The following is a 19,898-nucleotide window of genomic DNA, read 5'->3' on the forward strand; positions in this document are numbered from 1 at the left end:
AAACTTCATTCACAAGAGCACAGAGACCAGAAACACTTTCACTGTCAGCAGTGTGGGAGAGCTTGTGTCTCGTCTTCTAGTCTGAACGCTCACATGAGGACACACACTGGAGAAAAACCTTTCCACTGCAGTCAATGTGGCAAATATTTCAGCAGCAAAACATATCTTGTTATGCATAAGAGAATTCACACGGGGAACAAAGTGTTCAAGTGTCCTCACTGTGAAAAGAGATTTTATACTCCATCCAATCTGAGGAAACATGTGCGTGTCCACACCAATGAGAGACCGTATCAGTGCAGTGAATGTGGAAAAACCTTCACACAGTCAAGTTCTTTACAGAGACACCAGAGAACTCACTCTGAGGAGAAACTCTATCAGTGTTCACACTGTGATAAACGCTTTAATCAGAAATCTAATCTGATAACTCATGAGAGAATTCACACTGGAGAGAAACCTTACCTCTGCTCTCACTGTGGAAAGAGATTTTCTGTGTTAGGTTATTTAAAAGAGCATCTGAGAGTTCACACTGGAGAGAAACCTCATCACTGCAGTGTTTGTGGGAAGAGATTCAGTCGACTTGACAATTTAAAGACCCACCAAAGACTTCACACTGGAGAAAGGCCCTTCAAATGTTCTCAGTGTGACAAGACGTTTACTCAAAGAGTTCTCCTGAGAATCCATCAGAGAGTTCACACTGGAGAGAAACCTGCCCTACACCAGTGACAGATTTGAATGAGAGCTTTATTGACTCGAATTTAGAGAGAGATGAGGTAACACATCAGTTCACACTGGATTCACTTTGACTAAATAATTCATTACAGTTTAATACATTTCTGATTCTGTCATACTTTTCAGTCACATCAATCGGGCTTCATTTAAATATATATTACATTTGTTGAATTTTTTGCTGAGTCTTATTTTGACAGTATTTAAAATCATTACATTCGCCCTTTCTGATTCTCTGTTTCTTAAAAAAAAAGTCTGATTTCATCATTACAATATTCCATGTTTTCTTAGTTTTGATGAAGATCATATATACTGTATATAGAAATAGTGATTGCTATTTGTTTACAGATTTACTAAAAGACTATTGGAACTAGTTTACCAACATAACCTTCTTAGTTTTTCTTTTAATTTTTTATTGAGTTGCTCGGTCTCAATTTGCTAATGAAATGAAACAAAAATAAATGATCAATGAATGAGTGAATAAAGATGTTTTGTGCCAAATAATTTGTTTTGGTTATATACTTTCACAATACAGAGGACAGAAAAAAATAAAAGAGACAAGAAAGAATAAATCAGATAACAAAGAATTAAAGACAAGGACATAATAATTAGTGTATCAAAATAAATACACATTCGTCAATTATGCACATACTAAAGCTGCATATTAAGCAAGATACAAATATTTAAATATCCTTATTGATTTTAAGTCAACACAGGAAATCTGTCTCTTAGATTTAACATTCTACCCACTGCAGGCTGCTCTGTCAATGTTGTAGCTACTGTATGAGAAATACTGTATAGAATATACAGCACGCGCCTCCCGCGTTTAGAACAGCGCGCGCTCACAACAAACCTGCACCTGACAGGACCGATCGTTCCTCTGAAGCGAGACGTTTTAATGTTATAACTCAACGGCTTAAGAGTTATGCAAATAACATTTAAAAATGAGATGTTTACTTATAGTCTGACAGAATGTCTATCGGCAGCAAAACAACGCGCTTTTTAAGATGTTTTCTCTGACAGGAAATTTCAGTTGACCTGGTGAGACACTTATTACTTCTCTAAATAAACCGCATTTATAAAAATGTCTAAAAGTAATATGTGACTGTTCTTTAGCCTTGGTGTGGTACAATAAACAAATGACCTCACACAACGTCTGAACGCAGCTGATTGTGACAGGATTAACGTTACCACTTTCAGTTGTACAGTAGCCTACCACAAGAATGATTAAAGACCGTTCTTGATACTGTATGCTCCTGACTTGTATTCCGGTTCTCGATTCTGTGGTCCCTGGGTGAAAAAACAAAACGATACAGTTTGTACCTGCAGCCACTGCATTGAGCAGAGGTGAGACTTGAGAATTAAATAGCCTAGATGATGCACCGCTCTAGTAGTGTCGAGTGTGTTGTGTCTCCAGTCCAGCAGGAGTCGCTCTGCAGCTCTTCAGTCCGCCGATAAACCCACTAAAGAAAGAAAGAAAGTCAAACATCAAGCGCTGCGTGTTCACATCACTCTGATTTTCTCTCTTGAGTGTTTTAAACAGAGTGTTGTGTGTGTGTGTTTGTGTTGAGATGTTGAGGATGACGTCACAGATGTGCTGTAAATCAGTGGGAACTGATCTGTCCATGCTGGATATTGATGATTTCATCACAGAAATCTGTCAGCTGAAGAAAGAGGTGGCGTTACTGGAGGAAAAGCTGAGGACAAGAGGAGATGAACTCAACACTGAGGTTTGGACACATTCAACATCATTTACTGCTTTTAATGTTTGTATTTTAATACTGTTTTTAATCTCACTGTCATAGTTTATAGCTTTATCTAAATATATTTCCTCTCTGAACAGAAGTCCAGACACACACAGGACTCGGAGCTCAGCCTCACTTTACTCTGTTATACTGACACAAACCCCACAGACGCTCAGGACACTGTGTGTGACAGTAATCACACCTTGAATCAGGATGAATCTACTGATCAAACCTCCACAGAGTCTCTGGATTCTGTCTGTAACGCTGGAGAACAGCAGATCCTGAACACCAGACCACTCAACATGTGTTCTGTCAAACTGATTGGGACTGATGGGAAACTGATAAAAACAGAACCCACGTCAGAGGAAGATCAAACTGGTGATGATGAGGATGAGGAAGATGAGAGTGAGGATGATTTTTTACCTTCAGGTATGTTACTTGTTATTGTTTCATTACATTTGACTGTGGTGTCACTGCTGATGTTTCAGTAAAGAGGATCTTCTATCACTCATGTTATAAGTTAAAAACACACATCTGTTTTAACCATCGAAGTGGATCTGATGTGTGTTTTCATTTTTTAAATTTAGTTATACCACGGTCGGTTTGATATACTTGATTCTGATTGGCTGGAAGGTGTGCATTAAAACCGTTTAATACACAGGTAGTTCAAGTCAGCTTCAACATTTGAAATTAACTGACAAAAATAACTGTCATTTTCATCTGTCTGATCAAAAAATACACTGTAAACATCACTAACAGCTTTAACTTGGCAAATGATCATGGTGTAAGTGGGATAATCCCCAGTAGGGCTCAACGATTTTGATTAATAATCTAATTGAGATTTTTTTTTTTTGGTGCAACGCGCTCTTCAGCGGCTCATGGTTAAAATACAGATGCGCGGCAAGCATGCTGAAACAGAGAGCGACGTAGTCGCGACGCGAATGAGATGCAACACGCTCTCTTCACTCGCAGGCAGTCACCACGAGAGAGCAAGCTTCCGTCCTGAGCACTTTGGGGAAAAGGAGAAAGAGTCTTTGCTGTTAGAAAATTGCATTTTGTCACATCACGATTTAATCACAAATGCAATTAATCGTTCAGCCCTAATCCACGGCTAGCCATGCATTTAGGGTTCAAATGCACTTTGCGGAGGCAACCACCCTTTGCGTCGGTTCTTGGCCTTCATGTCGTGTTTTAAAATCCTTTAATGATCCCTTACAAACCTGCCATTCAGTTTACAAGCTATTTTGTCACTGAAAGGCTCCAGGGGTTGTGGTTAGGTCGCTAGTGGGCGTTCCCACTACTGGTGACACTCACTGCAGGGGCGGAGATAAGAAGAATTACGTTAGCTCCCATCTTCACTCCTATTGGCTGTCGCTCCCAAAAGTCGTTAATCGTTTTCTTAAAGTTATACATTTCTCAACTGTGTCGCGTCGCTAAACACACCCCATCAGGTCGCCAACTGTTGCCACAGCTCGTGTCGCCGGAGGTCGCCAGCTCTTCATTGAAATGAACGGGATCATGCCACTTTATCGCTTGTGATCTGAACGGGGCTTTAGTGTGTACTGTAGCTGTTTGAGCATAAACAACATTTGCAAAATTACAATTTTCAGAGTTCACTACAAATGGAGATATTCTCTTAACACAAGCTGGGTGTCTTCCTGGGTGTGCAACATCACAAACACATGAAGAATATGCCAAACAGGGGATGAGAGCCGCTGTAATAGTGTGATCAAAAAGTATTTTAATATGACAGACAGGAAGTAGAAAGTAAACATTTTTTTACTAATGTTATATGACTGTTTTGCGCATTAGGTGGTGCCAGCCCAGAACTTTAAGGGCATAGTACAGAAGAATCATACCAAGTTTTGTATCCAGAAGTGACTTATGCCCTGTCCACACGAAGCGGTAGTCCCCGGTCACTGAAACAAAACTTTTTTGAAAACTCCTGCCAGGGTGAAGATTTTTAGGACCAGAGATTTGGCGTATGACATTGGAATGCGTGCCGCTATCTCCTTTGTTTGACGTCAGATTCAAGGGGTTCTTATTGGCCAACACTGCTTTATGGTTAGGATTATATTGACACCTGTTGGTTTGGCATGCTTTTGACAGCGCTTTATATCGTGTTTTCGTGTGGACCTATTTTCTCCTGTAAAGCTGCTTTGGAACAATGCACATTGTGAAAAGCGCTATATAAATAAAATTTTAATGAATTGTTGGTTAGCACGTCCTAATGTAAATATTTAAAGTGGCCGTATCTCAGACAGTTTCTGCATATCTCATGTTAATCTTTAGTTCTTACAGAATAGTATTTTACCCTTCAAATATCCGTAGAGTCTTTAGTTTGATCACATTTATAAAAGACAGATACAGCTGTACGATTATTTCTGAAAACATACGATGCGTGCAGGGGGGGAGGGCGGAACTAAAGCACGTGTGCACCCATTGCCAACAAAACACAGACATATATCTTAGTTTCACTTACTGGGTGCAGTTCATGTCGGTTCATGTCCGGCATCTTTTAGCGCTGGGACCGCACCATCTATCAGTTTCAAACCATCTCCAAATCCAGCGTTATATCCACCGTTTATATAACATCCATCACTGAAATGCAGTGAACAAACAGACACAGCTGAACTTCACTATTGCAAGAGTAACGAGCTGCAGCTGCATTCCCACAGCGCAGCCGATCTTGATGGTAAGTCGCTCATCGGTTGACACGTGGGGGAGCTATTTCTTTCGCCTTGCCATGGACGTGCTTTTCCAGGAGAATTGCCCATTAAGGGACTAAGAAAAGTTGTTACGTAACGGTTGTTCATGCACTTTCCGAAACCTTTACTAACGCTGGGGGAGTGTATCGAGCACAGAAATACTACGTCATATGTCCAACTCGTTTTTTGACAAGTTAACCATGTCAAGCATGAGAAGACAGCACGTTTGTAAAGAAGTGTTGTCACGGTTCCAAAATTTCAGTAGTCGGTACCAATACCAGTAAAATTCCACGGTTCTCGGTACCAATTTTGGTACTAAAGCAAAACACCAGTACATGCTAATTGAAAGACAATTTTATTAATAAAGCTCATTGTTAATATAAATGTATAGAAAGCAATGCCATTTTGTATACATGAAGTATAAGTTAATTGTTGCTGAAACGGTTGTGTGCTCTCTGGGGTCTTTCATGCTGATGAACATCCTCCTCAGTCTGCTGCTGTAGAAGACAAATAGAATAAACTTCAGTAAGTCAACTGACTGAACAAACATGCATATGCAATATTATAACAAACCTCAGTTTTTATACTGCATTTACACAAGATTACTTACATTAAGGTAACTGCATATTAAAATAATAAATGCAACAGATATATTTTTCTTTAGTTTTAATGTGGCTTTTTAAACCTAATAGAGTTATCTATCCAAGACATACACATTGCTAGTCATACAGTTAGTATGATAGTTTTCTAGCACATAGATTTCAGATAGGCCTAAATAAAACAGGTCTGTAAACCCCATCCTGTCCTCCCACTTATTTTACCCCATTACAGTTATAAAAGCATTAAATGGTTAATAAGGACACTTGACTGGATTAGCATTGGCGCTAACAAATTAACACGCAAACAGGGACGTTTATTTTAACGTAACCTTTAACTTAACATATGATACAACATTCATAATGCAAACGCGAACAGAATTAGAAACTTACCGCTTGAACTTGTAAACTTAAATCCAGATGCTTCCTCTGAAACTCTGTTCGTTTTCTTTGTGATATGTCTTGAATCTGAAGTATTTCTGCGCGTATCTCTTGTGGATCGGAGCAGCGCTTATCTGCTCATCACGTCTTATTGCGTCTATAAAAAGTTTCCGACTGACAACCTGTCAGACAGAGCATCAGTACCCGGTTGACCCGGTACGTCGGTACTACCGCGTCTTGTGAAAATTAGGTACCGACAACTTTTTAATTTTTAGGTACCGACTTGGACCCGAAGTACTGGGACTTTTGACAACACTAGTAAAGAAGTCAGAATGCATGAAACAGCATTGCACATCCCCTTTAAGTATGAGTTCGAGGGAGGTGTAAACACAAACACATGCAAATAATACAGAATGTCATTTCAAGTCTGAAGAGATTTTAACGCTGTTGTGTTTGTTTCAGATGAGAGCAGTGATTCGTGTTCTGAAGGAGAAACGGCCTCGACGTCAAAAGAGCACAGGAAGAACATTAACATGAAGAGACACAGTGATGAAAAGCCTTTCAACTGCAGTGAATGTGACAAGTGTTTCAGCACCATACAATATCTTGTGATTCATCAGAGAATTCACACGGGAGAACTAACCTACAAGTGTCCTTACTGTGACAAGAGATTCAACCAACTAGACAATGTAGAGCGACACGTGCGTGTCCACACCAATGAGAGACCTTATCTGTGCGGTGAATGTGGAAAAGGCTTCACGCAGTCAAGATGTCTTAAACAGCACCAAAAAATACACTCTGAGAAAGTCTATCAGTGTTCACACTGTGATAAACGCTTCCGCTATAAAAATAGTCTGATACTTCATTTAAGAGTTCACACTGGAGAGAGACCTTACCTCTGCTCTCACTGTGGAAAGAGCTTTTCACAGTCGAGTAATTTCAAAGATCATCTGAGAATTCACACTGGAGAGAAACCTTACGTCTGCTCTGATTGTGGAAAGAGCTTTTCTAATTCAAGTGCTTTCAAAGTTCATCAGAGAGTTCACACTAGAGAAAAGCCTTATCCCTGCAGTGTTTGTGGGAAGAGTTTTACTCGCAGTGACAATTTAAAGACGCACCAGAGACTTCATACTGGAGAAAAACCTTACAAATGTTCTCAGTGTGACAAGGCGTTTACGCAGCGAGTTCTCCTGAAACTCCATCAGAAAGTTCACACCGGAGAGAAACCAGGAAAAATACGACCTGTGAAGAAGACTTGACTTAGACGACGCTTAATAAAAGGTTTTTACAAACCCAATTCACACTTTATGGGATTTATTTACTATCGGCTTTCTTTATCTCTTCCTAGATAAGAATAAAAACAGGTGAACTGGTGGCTGGTGGTGCACGTTGTTCAGAGTAAATTTACATTTAGTAAATAATCTTAACCGTTTGGTTCCTAAAACTAGAAACTTACTGTCTATAGATGTTCTGGAGCAGCTTGCGTTTCATGTTTAATTCATTTAAAGTAAGTGTAACTAAGCTTCAGAGGTTGTGTTTCGAATGCTAATTCATTAAGTTTGCACCGACACGATTTTGCCCTATACCGATTTTAACAAATGACTATCATCCGATACCGATATTGGTCAACGTTAGATTAATCAGACATGCAACTCATTGCCTCCATGCAGTTAATTAATAAACCATCGGTATCGGCCTTTTTCATGCTATTGCAGATGGTGTTAAATTAATCCAATATCAGCTGATTAATATCGGTGGCTGATACATCGGTGCATCCCTATATTTCATCAATCATGAATTAGCATTCGAAACCAAATACCTTGTTTTAGTAAAAAAACAAAAAAAACAAGAAGCTTTTTGTGGTTATATCGAGTAGTATACATGGCTTTTAATTGTTTAATATAAAAAACATTTTCAACTATTATTAGATACATAAATGGAACACGGATTTAACGGTTTCACTGGTTGATAATAAATGTTAATAATAAAGTTTCATTCTGTATCAATGAAGTAACTGCAGAACAATCAATTGCAGATCGTTACTCTTCTCCACCGACAATGTAATATGTGATGCGTCTTAATTTTCAATAAATGTCTGTTCATGATGCTAATATATATGTCGAGTCATTTTTGTCAATGTGCACCTGTCAGTAACAAATGTAGACTTACAGTACAGTTATTGATCATGAAACAATAAGGTATTGTGAACGTACGCTTCATGTGCCTGGTCTCACCGTTAACTACTTGCACATGGACCACAGAGATGGCAAAGTAGTCAGGGAATTCATTTCTCATTATCACTCAAACGAAATGAAAATAAGCTATAAATCAATGAGAAAAGCCTACACTGCACATAAACACACCTGATGTCTTTGTTGTTGCGAGTAGGGCTGTGCAATTAATTGAAAATTAATCGTAATCGTCAATTTTGGCCTTCAACAATTACAAAAACAAAATAATCGAGGTAAACGATTATTGTGCCACATTCCATTTAGCAAGGATCATCTCTTTTCTCGTGGTATAAATCCACAGTGCACCCCTTTCCTTTACAGTGGTTCAGCTGTGCTATTTCTTTACATTTATTTTTCAGTTGAATTCACAGTTTAAAAGCTAAGTTATTTATTTTCTATGTTGTTTTAAAAGTTAATGAGTAATCGGTTTAAATAATCGGGATCTCAATATTGGGCAAAATAATCGTGATTATGTTTTTTTGTCATAATCGAGCAGCCCTAGTTGCGAACATGCTTTAACCTCATTTTCAAGAGTTTGACTGTTTCTACATTGTGTGGTAAAAGTTTGTCACTTTAAAACACTTTCATCATTTTCCGACATTCCACGTTGCAGTGTCACGAGACTCACGAGGCGATTCTTATATTTATTGTAAACTGGGAGATGTATACAGTTGTATTTACTTTTGTAAAAAAAAATGATACCTCTACCGGTTGAATGTTGCCTTTGCTTTTCATCTCTATGACTTTGTTCTATTAATATATACATTGATACAGTCCATAATGAAAAACTTGAGTATATTAATATTAAAGTGCACAATAAAGTTATTGACTCCCAAAAGAATTTAAAAAATTGTTTATAACAATCATCAGATGGTTGTAATTTGCCACAAAAACAGACCCAACACTTTTAAACCAATATCAACATGTTTTCCTTTTTAATCAAAAGTTAGGGATGGCAGCTTGTAGGGTTAGATTTTGGTTCCATGCCACTGTCCATGTTGGCTGGAAGGGGATGTTTGCTTTGATATACCCGTTATCTATCATATTAATCACCTAAACGCCCAATAGTGTCAGAAAAGCATATACTATTTAGTACATGACAACCTTTCTATGAGGACAATAAGATTTGTAGGGTCATGTATTCTATCCCATATGGAAGTTATTTGTAACATATTTTTAGTGCTATCTGGTGATTGACAGTGTCAAACGCTGCAGACAGGTCTAGCAGAATCAGGACCGAGGATTTAGATTCCGCCTTGGCTAGCCGCAGTGCTTCTGTGACCGAAAGCAGTGCAGTCTCAGTGGAGTGGTCTGTTTTGAAGCCAGACTGCTTGTCATCCAGTAGTTTGTTCTGGGATAGGTAGGACGACACCTGGTTGAAAGCTGCCCTTTCAAGTGTTTTTGCAATAAATGAGAGGAGAGAGACAGGTCTGTAACTGTAGGTAGTAGAGGGGTCCAATGTGGGTTTCTTCAGTGGGGTGTGACCTGGGCCTGTTTGAATGTGGATGGAAAGGTGCCGGTGAGCAGGGAGATGTTGATGATGTGTGTGAGTGCAGGTGTGAGTGTGCTGGATGTGGCTCTGTTTTCGGAGCCAGCCTCTAGCGACCAGTCGATGAATTGCAGTTAAGTCACTTCCGTGTTGGCTTCACGAGAGAGATTGGAAGGTTGCCACTTGGTTTTTACACAAAACAGGTTAAGTTGTATGAACAAAGAACCTTAAGCGGGTGCAATAGACGAATTATGTTTTTGCATTAGAAGTCTTCACTGAAAATCAGTAGTTTATGTTACCAATTTTTTTAAGTGTATTTTCCCCATAGACTTTTGGAATATTGCAAAAAACAAGCTTTATGACTAACAAAAGTTTATGATACTTACATGTTTTGTCTATCGAGATAATCTTTACAAATTACAATATTTGCTATTTTTAAAGCCTACAGGTAAATACAATCGGCAGAAGTAAAAGCTACCATGAGGCTCTTTCATGTTAGCTTTTTACTTCTGTCGATTGTATTTAGTCTTCAAAAGTAACAAATGTTGTGTTAATCTGCTGTGGTAAAAACATCCGCTAAACATCTTAGAAAGAGCAGTTTTACATCCATTTTAAATCATAAACATCTTATAGATGTCTTCTAGATGTCTATACGACATCTCACAACAGACGTCCCAAAGGTATTGCAGATGAGAAAACTGTCTTGCAGTCTTCCAGATGTAAATGCAGTGTGCTATCAGGAATTGCAATTTACAAAAACAAATATTCTAAATGGGGAGTTGAAGGGAGTAAATGAGCAATTAGGTAAATTCTTAAGAGAAACAGGGTTGATGGAGACAGTGTAAATAATATAGTTCCCTCCTTTTCATTATTATTATTTAATTAAGAGTGACTAAGGTAATTGCCACTATTTGGATCCACACTCCAGCTCAGAAGGTGGCGGTAATGAACCTATAAACTGGTTTGCCAACCGCCAGTGAAACTCTGGAGGCACAAGTAGTTACGTCATCGTGTCGGGAAGGCAATAGGATTGTTCGACTTGATGCGGCGCCGCAAGATCCGACAGGCGGAGGATGACATCAAAGTACCGCGAGAGCGATTCGAAAGCAAACGTTTTATCGTTTTTCGAATGGCTCTCGCCGTACTTTGATGTCATCCGCCTGTCGGATCTTCGGCGCCGCATCAAGTCGAAGGCTAAAGACACGCCTCAAAGCAAATGCTTTTCAGCGTTGCCAGCGGCACGCTCCGCTGTAGTGGAAATTCACCGTAACGCCTGATTCACACGGGTCTTCAGCGTCAACGCTTGACGGAGGGCGTGGCTGACGCGATCGTCATAGGCCCTGTCCCAAATGGCGCACTCCGGTCTTGTGGACCTCCTCTGAGTCCACACTTGGTGACGTCAGGAAGTGCAGACCTAGTCCACAAGGGTACATGGGAGTGCATTTTGGGACAGACTTGAGGTCATCACACCGGAAAGAGCAAGCGGTGCTTTCTAATCACTCTCGCGGTACTTTGTTGTCATACGCTGATTATGGGGTTACTTTTGTGTCAATAAAAATGAACGCAAACTTTAAAAAACGAACAAAAATATACAATTAGAAAGAAAAAAAACACTTTGATAATGAAAACAATAAACTCAATTGCAAGAATGTGACATGATTTTCAAATAAACTGCTATTTTTCTTAACAAATTTCCACGTTTCGCTGCTAGATTTTTCATTTGCGCTTTTCGAGTTTTTGTTTACGCTTATCAAGTTTTCGTTCACCTTTCTAGCACAAATCTCATGTGTGGGCGGGACTTATGGCCACTTTACTCTCATTGGTTAGTGAGATTTGGATTGACAGCTCCCTGACCAGAAAGTCATTAATAATAAAAAATATGACGAAAAAGTCATTATCTAAAACGTTTTAGTTTCACTTTTGTCTATCATTTTAAACGAGTTCAATAAATATATATTTTATTTAATCAAGTTATTATGTCAACCAATCACTCTTTGACAGTCAAATGACCAAATGGATCGAGCAAAGAAACTTCCCAAAGCGCAGAACATGAAAATGAAAAACAAGTAAATTGACAAGTAAAAACAATGTCCAAGTGGATAAATATCGATTATCATTTCATCTCTGTAAATCTTTAAATTATTTAACGTTGCCTGAGAGGTAGTTCATATCATAATACAATATCAGTTCACCTCTAGGCCTACATCTTTGGCACTTATAAAATAAATCTGTTTGTGAAGGAGCTTTATAATTACATTCAGGAGAGTCTGAGACGGTTGTTAAAGCTGTTAAGTCTCCCACTATCACGCATATTCTATTAGAGTTAACGGAGTTGACAGGACTCTCTCTTTCAATGTGTCAAAGGTTTTGTCGGCTCAAACTTCAGTGTGTGTGAGTGATGGGAGCAGCTGCGATCAGAGCACGCCACTGACAACAGAGCACGGCGATGACAACCACCAGCTTTTCAAATTCAAGTGCTTTAAGAGAACATGAGAGAACTCAGACCTGAGAAAAACCTCATCACTGCAGTGTTTGTGGAAAGAGGTTTTCTTCACGTTATTTCAAAGATCACCAGAAAGTTCACACTGGAGAAAAGCCTCATCCCTGCAATGTTTGTGGGAAGAGTTTTAGTCGACTTAGCAATTTAAGGACGCATCAGAGACTTCACACAGGAGAAAGACCTTACAAATGTCGTCAGTGTGACAAGACGTTTACTCAGTTAATTCTCCTGCAAATCCATCAGAATTCATACAGGAGAGAAATCCACCCGTCTGTCTGTAAAGAAAGATTCATTGTCTTTGAGTGGTTTTCAGACTCACCAGAATAAAAAACAACTGGTTAAAAACAATCTGTCAGAACAGCAGGAAAACCCTTCATAAAAATTTTAGACAAACACACAATTCACATTTTATGGTCAATTTGATTGCTTTAGTGTGTTTTACTAAAACAGCTGTTTATATCTTTCTAGATACTTGAATTGGATTAAACAACAATTTAGATTTATATATCAGAACAGTTGATGAGGTTCTGATCGACTCCTAGATCATAAATTACAGTTTAATAATGACTCTGTTGTACATTTTCCTTTATTTCCGATTCTTGACATAAATCACAGTCTGCATTAAAATGTGTACTGTATTAACTCTGGTTTGGTGAAGTGTCTCTGATGTCATTTGCTTGAGTCTGACTGTATTATTGCGTTTGATTTTGTTGAGGTGACCGGACTGACGTTATCCGAGTTAACTGTTTAAATCATTACAGTCGACCTTTCTGATTCTCTGCTTCTTTAAAAAAGCTGTTTATTCAGCGCACTGACCATTACAGGGCTCCATGATTTGTTAGCATTTTAATGGACATTAGTCATCATAAAGATACAACAAATCTGTAAACAAACAGCAATTCATTCATTCATTTACTGAGCGTTAGTTTTTCACTTCACAACGTGGACTTTATGATCTAACGTTTCACTATTAACTGAACAGTACAGTTACGTGAAAAATCAAGACGTATTTTTTGATAGTTTGCTCATCTTCAATACGTTTTGGAGACGTCTGCTGTTAGATGTTATATAGACATCTAGATGTCTGTAAGATGTGTATGATTTAGAATAGATGTAAACCTGCTCTTTTAGCAGACTTTTAGCAGATGTTTTTCACAGCAGATGTTTTCCAGATCTTTAACAGACGTCTTGGAGACGTACTTGTGCTATCTGGAATCAAATTACCAATTTGCGTAATAAATTCCTAATAGTTTAGTAGTTATATGCCTGGCCACTTTTTACCACCAGTAAACGGATAAACGTAATTGTTATTTAAATGCGCTTGTTTAACTTTTTTGGAACATTGGAAATGTGTCTCTTAGATATGTCGAAATAGATTTAACATACGCGTTCTGCTCTTTTAATGTTGAGCTGTATGGGAAATATACTGTAAAACGCACAACAGGACCCATCTTCTCTGAAGTGAGTCATGTTTCAATTTCACAAAATATATTGGCTTAAATAGGGAGGCATATAGTAGAAAAAGATTTCAGTTATCCCAAGCGTTAAGGGTTCTGGGAAATCATTTATCTACCTAGATATTGTTAGGGTAACGGCCCGATTTCAAATTTATGAAGAATTGCTTAAGTTTCTTAAAGACACTAATTTGATGAATAGAATATATAGGTCATTTTTCTTATCATGATGTACTCCACCATCTAATCCAGTAGGTGGCGGGAATGCGCCTTTTAAGTTTGGTTTGCCAACCGCCATTAAAACTCAAAAGAAGAAGAAAACAACACAAGCAGCGTCGGAGCTGTCACAGCTCATCATGTCGAGAAAGCGATGTGTTCTGCGCTGTGAAAGAAAATTCTCGTTATTTTCACTTCCAAAGGTTTATGATGTGAAGATTCGATGGTTAAATTTCATTTTTTCTACTATACCACAGCAGTACAATCCAAATCTTGCGTTGTGTGCCCGTCATTTTACTCAGGACTGCTTCTCCAATTTCGGCCAATTCAACGCGGGTTTTAATAAGCGCTTGTGCCTGGAAGATGGATCATTACCCACTTTATTTGCACCGGGAAGCGTCTCCGAATCACCATCTGTACGTACGATTATTAAGTTATGTGTATATTTTCTACTGGATGTTCATAATACCCAGTTTTGTGTGTTATCAGTTAGATGTCTGCTAATGATCTGGAAAACATCTGCTGTGTAAAAACATCTGCTAAACATTTTTAGGAAAGCAGTTTTACATTCATTTTAAATCATCAACATCTTACAGACGTCTTCTAGATCTGTTTATGACCTCTGAAAGGAAACCAGACGTGTTGCAGATGAGCAAAAAACCCCAGTCTTGCAGCTGTAAGGAGCAGACATCAGATAGACGTCTTTCAGATGTATGTGTGATCAAAGGGTTGGCAGAAAAAGGGCCGTGTATACCCGGGTGATTCTCACGAAGTCTTGTTTTCCATGAGATTTTATAACTTAAGTCATCACCTCCTTTTTTCTACTGTTTCTTCACTTTAATTTAACATTATACAATATTATGTCATTGTCATTTTTGGTTATTTGAGAACATCTAGTAGAACATAGTTTTATAATCTATATGTAATGGTTAGACACAACTTCAACTTGTGTTGTAAATTAATTTGTACTGTATTTTCCCTTTCTCTTAGAGTACACCACATCAGAACATCTGGTCACAACATTGGGTGTCAAAAACGGGCACATCTGTGGAGGTGGCATGTCAGACTGACCCTCCAGAAACTGTGTCTTTGAAAAATGAGGTAATATTAAATGTATATATATTTTTTTTACCTTGGATGCAACTTTTTGTAAGGGACTCCGAAACAAAATTATGACACGTTGAAATGCTATATTATAGGCACTTTATAAGCTTATCATAATCAGCCTGTTCACTTTTGAGAACTCCTGAGAGGCTTCACGAACCGCCATTGCTGTCAAAAAATGGATTGCCCTCTTTCAATGGCTCTGGTACGTCAGAGTGTGTGCAGACTCTTCAGCTTTACACTAAAATGTGAACGTATTTCTGCGTAACAAACACAATATGTACTTTTAGGGCATAGTAGGTGTATTTGGATGCAGCAGTTGTCATTTACCATCTAGGACCAGTGCTTTTGGTTTTACATACAGCCATGGAAAAAATGAAGAGCCCATTGACCCCAAGAGACCGTTGCAAATTGTCATTTCAAATCATCATTTCTAGATGTATTGTGGTCTTTCCAGTCCAGTGTTTGTTCAGTTTCAACAAAATCAAACCTCAGTAGTCATCCAACAGCAATTTGAAAGACTGACTGCACATGAAAACTGTGATCAAAATCCAGGTCATCACATAAAAAATAATGTTTCAACTTTTCCTGAATGCATGTAGAAATATGACTGTTGGATTGCTCAAAAGTGAATATGAACTTCTTTGCAGTGTTTGAGGTGTGTAAAAATACAGAGCATATTTTCTGTTATTTTCACCTGTTTCTCCAGGGTTCATTTTCTGAAAATAAATGCAACACGAAACAATATTTTGATTTGGAATTTGGGAGAAATGTTGTTAGTAGTTCACAGAATGAGACAAAAATGATCATTTAAGCTAAACACATACCTATAAAAAGTATAGGTATTGTATGCCAACACTACGCTGTACTAAAGTGTGAATATAAGCCTTTTAAAATTTAACATGGTGTTACTGTCAGGGGTCAAAGTTTCTGTCACAGTCATTTTATAAGTGTGTTGTCTGTGTGTGTTTGTCAGGTTTTGTCGGCTCAATCTTCAGTGTGTGTGAGTGACGGGAGCTCCACAGAACGTCTGGATTCAGTGTGGAGCAGCAGAGATCAGAGCACACCACAGCCACTGCTGGACAAACTCTCTGAACAGAAGTCCAGACACACACAGGACTCGGAGCTCAGCCTCACTTTACTCTGTTATACTGACACAAACCCCACAGACGCTCAGGACACTGTGTGTGACAGTAATCACACCTTGAATCAGGATGAATCTACTGATCAAACCTCCACAGAGTCTCTGGATTCTGTCTGTAACGCTGGAGAACAGCAGATCCTGAACACCAGACCACTCAACATGTGTTCTGTCACACTGATGGAGATCAAAACAGAACCCACGTCAGAGGAAGATCAGACCGATGAAGATGAGAATGATGGTGGAGGCGATGACAACCACGATTTGATCCCCCCAGGTTTGTTTCTTGCATTACAAGTTAAACGACTCTCTAATTAATTCATCTCATTCTCTATTGCTGACTGGGAGAAGCATTTTGTCTGCCTAGCTAGCTGTTGCTTAGTGAGCTTGCTGTGCTGTGAGGTGGTGCCATCCTTATCTTGTAGGGTCTACGCACACGCATGTACAGCCTACCGTACCTTTAAGTGGCTTAACCAAACACTTTACATATTAAAACATAAAAATTAGATGAAAATGACAATTATTGAGTTATATAAAACATCACTTTTATTCAACCCAACAGAAATGTTTTCAACTGACTTTTCAGCCCACAACAGCCAACTAAATTAACCAGTCTTATTAAATGATCAAAGCTCATTCACATTCTGTGTTTTCTTTTGGTTCACTGAGCTTTTATATTCGCTAGTGACTGAAAAGTTTTAACAGTTGAAACGAATCGGTTCAAAGGAGTCATTTGTTTGCGAGTCGTTCTGATCGCGATGTGCGTTCATACTGGCGAACTCGCTGTGTACACTGTACAGTTTAACGCTGAATCAACGAGCCAACTTCAAAGCTTAAAACATTACAATGATGTACGCCACGTTAATTTAAGAAACCTTTTAAGAAGTTGAATGTACTTGGATCCAAAACCAACCATATTCACCTGAACAGCCGTGAAACACAGATAATAGAGAGCATGGACGTGTCGTCACTTTACCACGTGAACAACGGCAAATGGCGCAGCCGTGTCGTAAGTTCCTGTGACGAACACAGCATTTTTCGTTTTCAGCCAATAGGACTCCGCTTCCTGTGGGCGGAGCTTTCGTCACCATCATTTAGCTGAAAAACAAGCCTCTCGTTGGCCTGCAGCTGAGGGATTCCAGATGTTAGACATTGTTGTAAATAGCATTGTTAATATGGATATTTCTCTTAAATAAATGCATGGATTCGCTTCAGAAGACCTTTGTTAACACCACCGAGCCGTGTTGAGCAGTTCTTTGCTCGATGGATGCACTTTTTGGAGCTTCAAAAAATCAACATCTTTTCACTCCCATTCTACCGCTGGGAAGCAAAATGACACTTGGTATTATAACTCAAAGTAAAACATGGGGGCATTTTGATTCATTTCTAAAGTATCACTTTAAGCCTGTGGCATACTCCTTTTTTTTTTAAGTGTGGTCTCCACAACGTCATTACAGCGGTAAACCAATAGAGAGCGTTAAAACAAACCTGTTTCTTCTTAGCAACGGCCTACTACAGCGCCTCTGGTGGACAACTTTAAAGGAGATTTTTTTTGCACCCTCAGATTCCAGATTTTCAAATAGTCATATCTCTGCCAAAGATTGTCTTTTCCTAACAAACCACACATCAATGGAAAGCTTATGTATTAAGCTTTCAGATGATGTATAAATCTCAATTTAAAAAAATTATGACTGGTTTTGTGGTCCAGGGTCAAATATATGAAAATATATATATATAAAAATATATTTACTGGTAGGAAAATGGAAAGGAAAATGCCTTTGGTCAGGACTAAATCCAGAACGAGCTGTTTCTCTGTGTCTGCGTATTAGGTGGTTTCCTTGTCTGGTTCATTGTCACATTTTGTATGAACAACATAACTCTAAGTATCATTTCAAAAGGACCAACAAATGTCATCATCTGCTGTGCGAATGTAAAAATGATGCCGAATCTCTTGTATTCTGTGTTTGCTGTTTGTGTAAACGCAAGTCAAGAGAAAATTTAACGCTGTCGTGTTTGTTTCAGATGAGAACGGTGATTCATGTTGTGATGGAGAAACGGCGTCTACTTCAAAAGAGGACAGAGGGATTCACACGTGGGAAAGAAAGCACAAGTGTCCTCTCTGTGACAAGAGACTTTACAGTGCAACTCATCTAAACGGACACGTGCGTGTACACACCGATGAGAGACCGTATCGGTGCAGTGAATGTGGAAAAACCTATAGGTATTCAGGTAGCTTAAAATCTCACTTAAGAAAACACTCTGAGGAGAAACTCTATCAGTGTTCACACTGTGAGAAAAGTTTCCCTAAAAAAACAAGTTTGACGGTCCATGAGAGAACTCACACTGGAGAGAAACCTTACCTCTGCTCTCACTGTGGAAAGAGCTTTGCTTCATCAAATGCTTTAAGAGATCATCGGAGAACTCACACCGGAGAGAAACCTTATCTCTGCTCTGATTGTGGAAAGAGCTTCACTACATCAAGTGCTTTAAGAGATCATGAGAGAACTCACACCGGAGAGAAACCTCATCACTGCAGTATTTGTGAGAGGAGTTTTTCAACTTCGTGTCAGTTAAAAAATCATCAGAGAGTTCACACTGGAGAGAAACCTCATCACTGCCGTGTTTGTGGGAAGAGATTCAGTCGACGTGACAGTTTAAAGACCCACCAGAGACTTCACACAGGAGAAAGACCTTACAAATGTTCTCAGTGTGACAAGACGTTTACTCAAAGAGGTCAATTGACTTTCCATCAGAAGGTTCACACTACCTGTTAATCTGACTAATTTAGGAGATTTTTTGACTCAGGAGAAGAAACGTGTTTTAAAAAAATCTGTCAAGAGAGCAGGAGAACCTTTCTTAAAAGATTCGGACAAATACTCGCGAATGTATTCAACCTTTCGTTTTATGTTGCTGCCTTATGATAAACTGTTTAAAGTTACGTCTTTCACATCAATGATGATGAAGCAAAAAAATGATTTGTAACAACTTTGTCAATTTATTACAAATAAAAAACTGAAATAATTACAGTGCATAAGTATTCGTGCCAGAAGCATTCCAGTTTTCTCTGTTGATGTCACTGAATAATAATTCGCACACCTCAATAGGTTGTTTGCAATCACGTGGTTTTAATGACGCGCAAAGTGCCGATGGAGGGCAGGAAGTGATTTTCTACATAGGAATTCACGATCACAAACTCAACATGTCTGTGTTTTGCATCTTTTACGGTCGTTCAAATTGATCGAACCATGAAACCACAAGGCGTTTTTATTGTGTAGCAAAAGTTGTTGTTCATGAAGGGGGAACGTGAGTATTGACTGAAAAACGAATGAAAAGGTGGCTTGTAAACCTGACTCAGCGGTCAAGAGGAGCCAGGTCGGATGACTTTCTGAAACGCTTAACGAGGTTAAATCTACCTAAACAATGACCAGGGAAGCCCAAATTTATGGAAAAGCTTGTTAAACAGATCAAATGAAACATTTGCGTTAAGCTTCCCGGTCGTTGTATAGGTTCATGAAACCTAGGTCATCCGACTCTGCTCCTCTCGATCACAGATGCAGGTTTACAAGACACGTTTATCTTTGTTTTCAGTCGATACTCGCAAACACTT

At 38.8% G+C, this 19,898-nt stretch overlaps 1 protein-coding gene across 1 annotated transcript; it reads left to right on the plus strand.

The window, feature by feature from the left end:
* Nucleotides 1-259: 259 nt before the first annotated feature.
* LOC130553077 (zinc finger protein 845-like) lies at nucleotides 260-19,329 on the plus strand. Its single transcript, XM_057331818.1, has 8 exons — nucleotides 260-388; nucleotides 2,570-2,900; nucleotides 6,619-7,391; nucleotides 12,401-12,653; nucleotides 14,086-14,462; nucleotides 15,037-15,147; nucleotides 16,127-16,568; nucleotides 18,314-19,329. The coding sequence occupies exons 1-8, from the start codon at nucleotides 260-262 to the stop codon at nucleotides 19,063-19,065; spliced, it is 3,168 nt and encodes a 1,055-aa protein (XP_057187801.1). The 3' UTR covers nucleotides 19,066-19,329.
* The last annotated feature ends 569 nt before the right edge of the window (nucleotides 19,330-19,898 follow it).

This window comes from Triplophysa rosa, linkage group LG4 (genome assembly GCF_024868665.1).
Source record: "Triplophysa rosa linkage group LG4, Trosa_1v2, whole genome shotgun sequence".
Classification (NCBI taxonomy): domain Eukaryota; kingdom Metazoa; phylum Chordata; class Actinopteri; order Cypriniformes; family Nemacheilidae; genus Triplophysa; species Triplophysa rosa.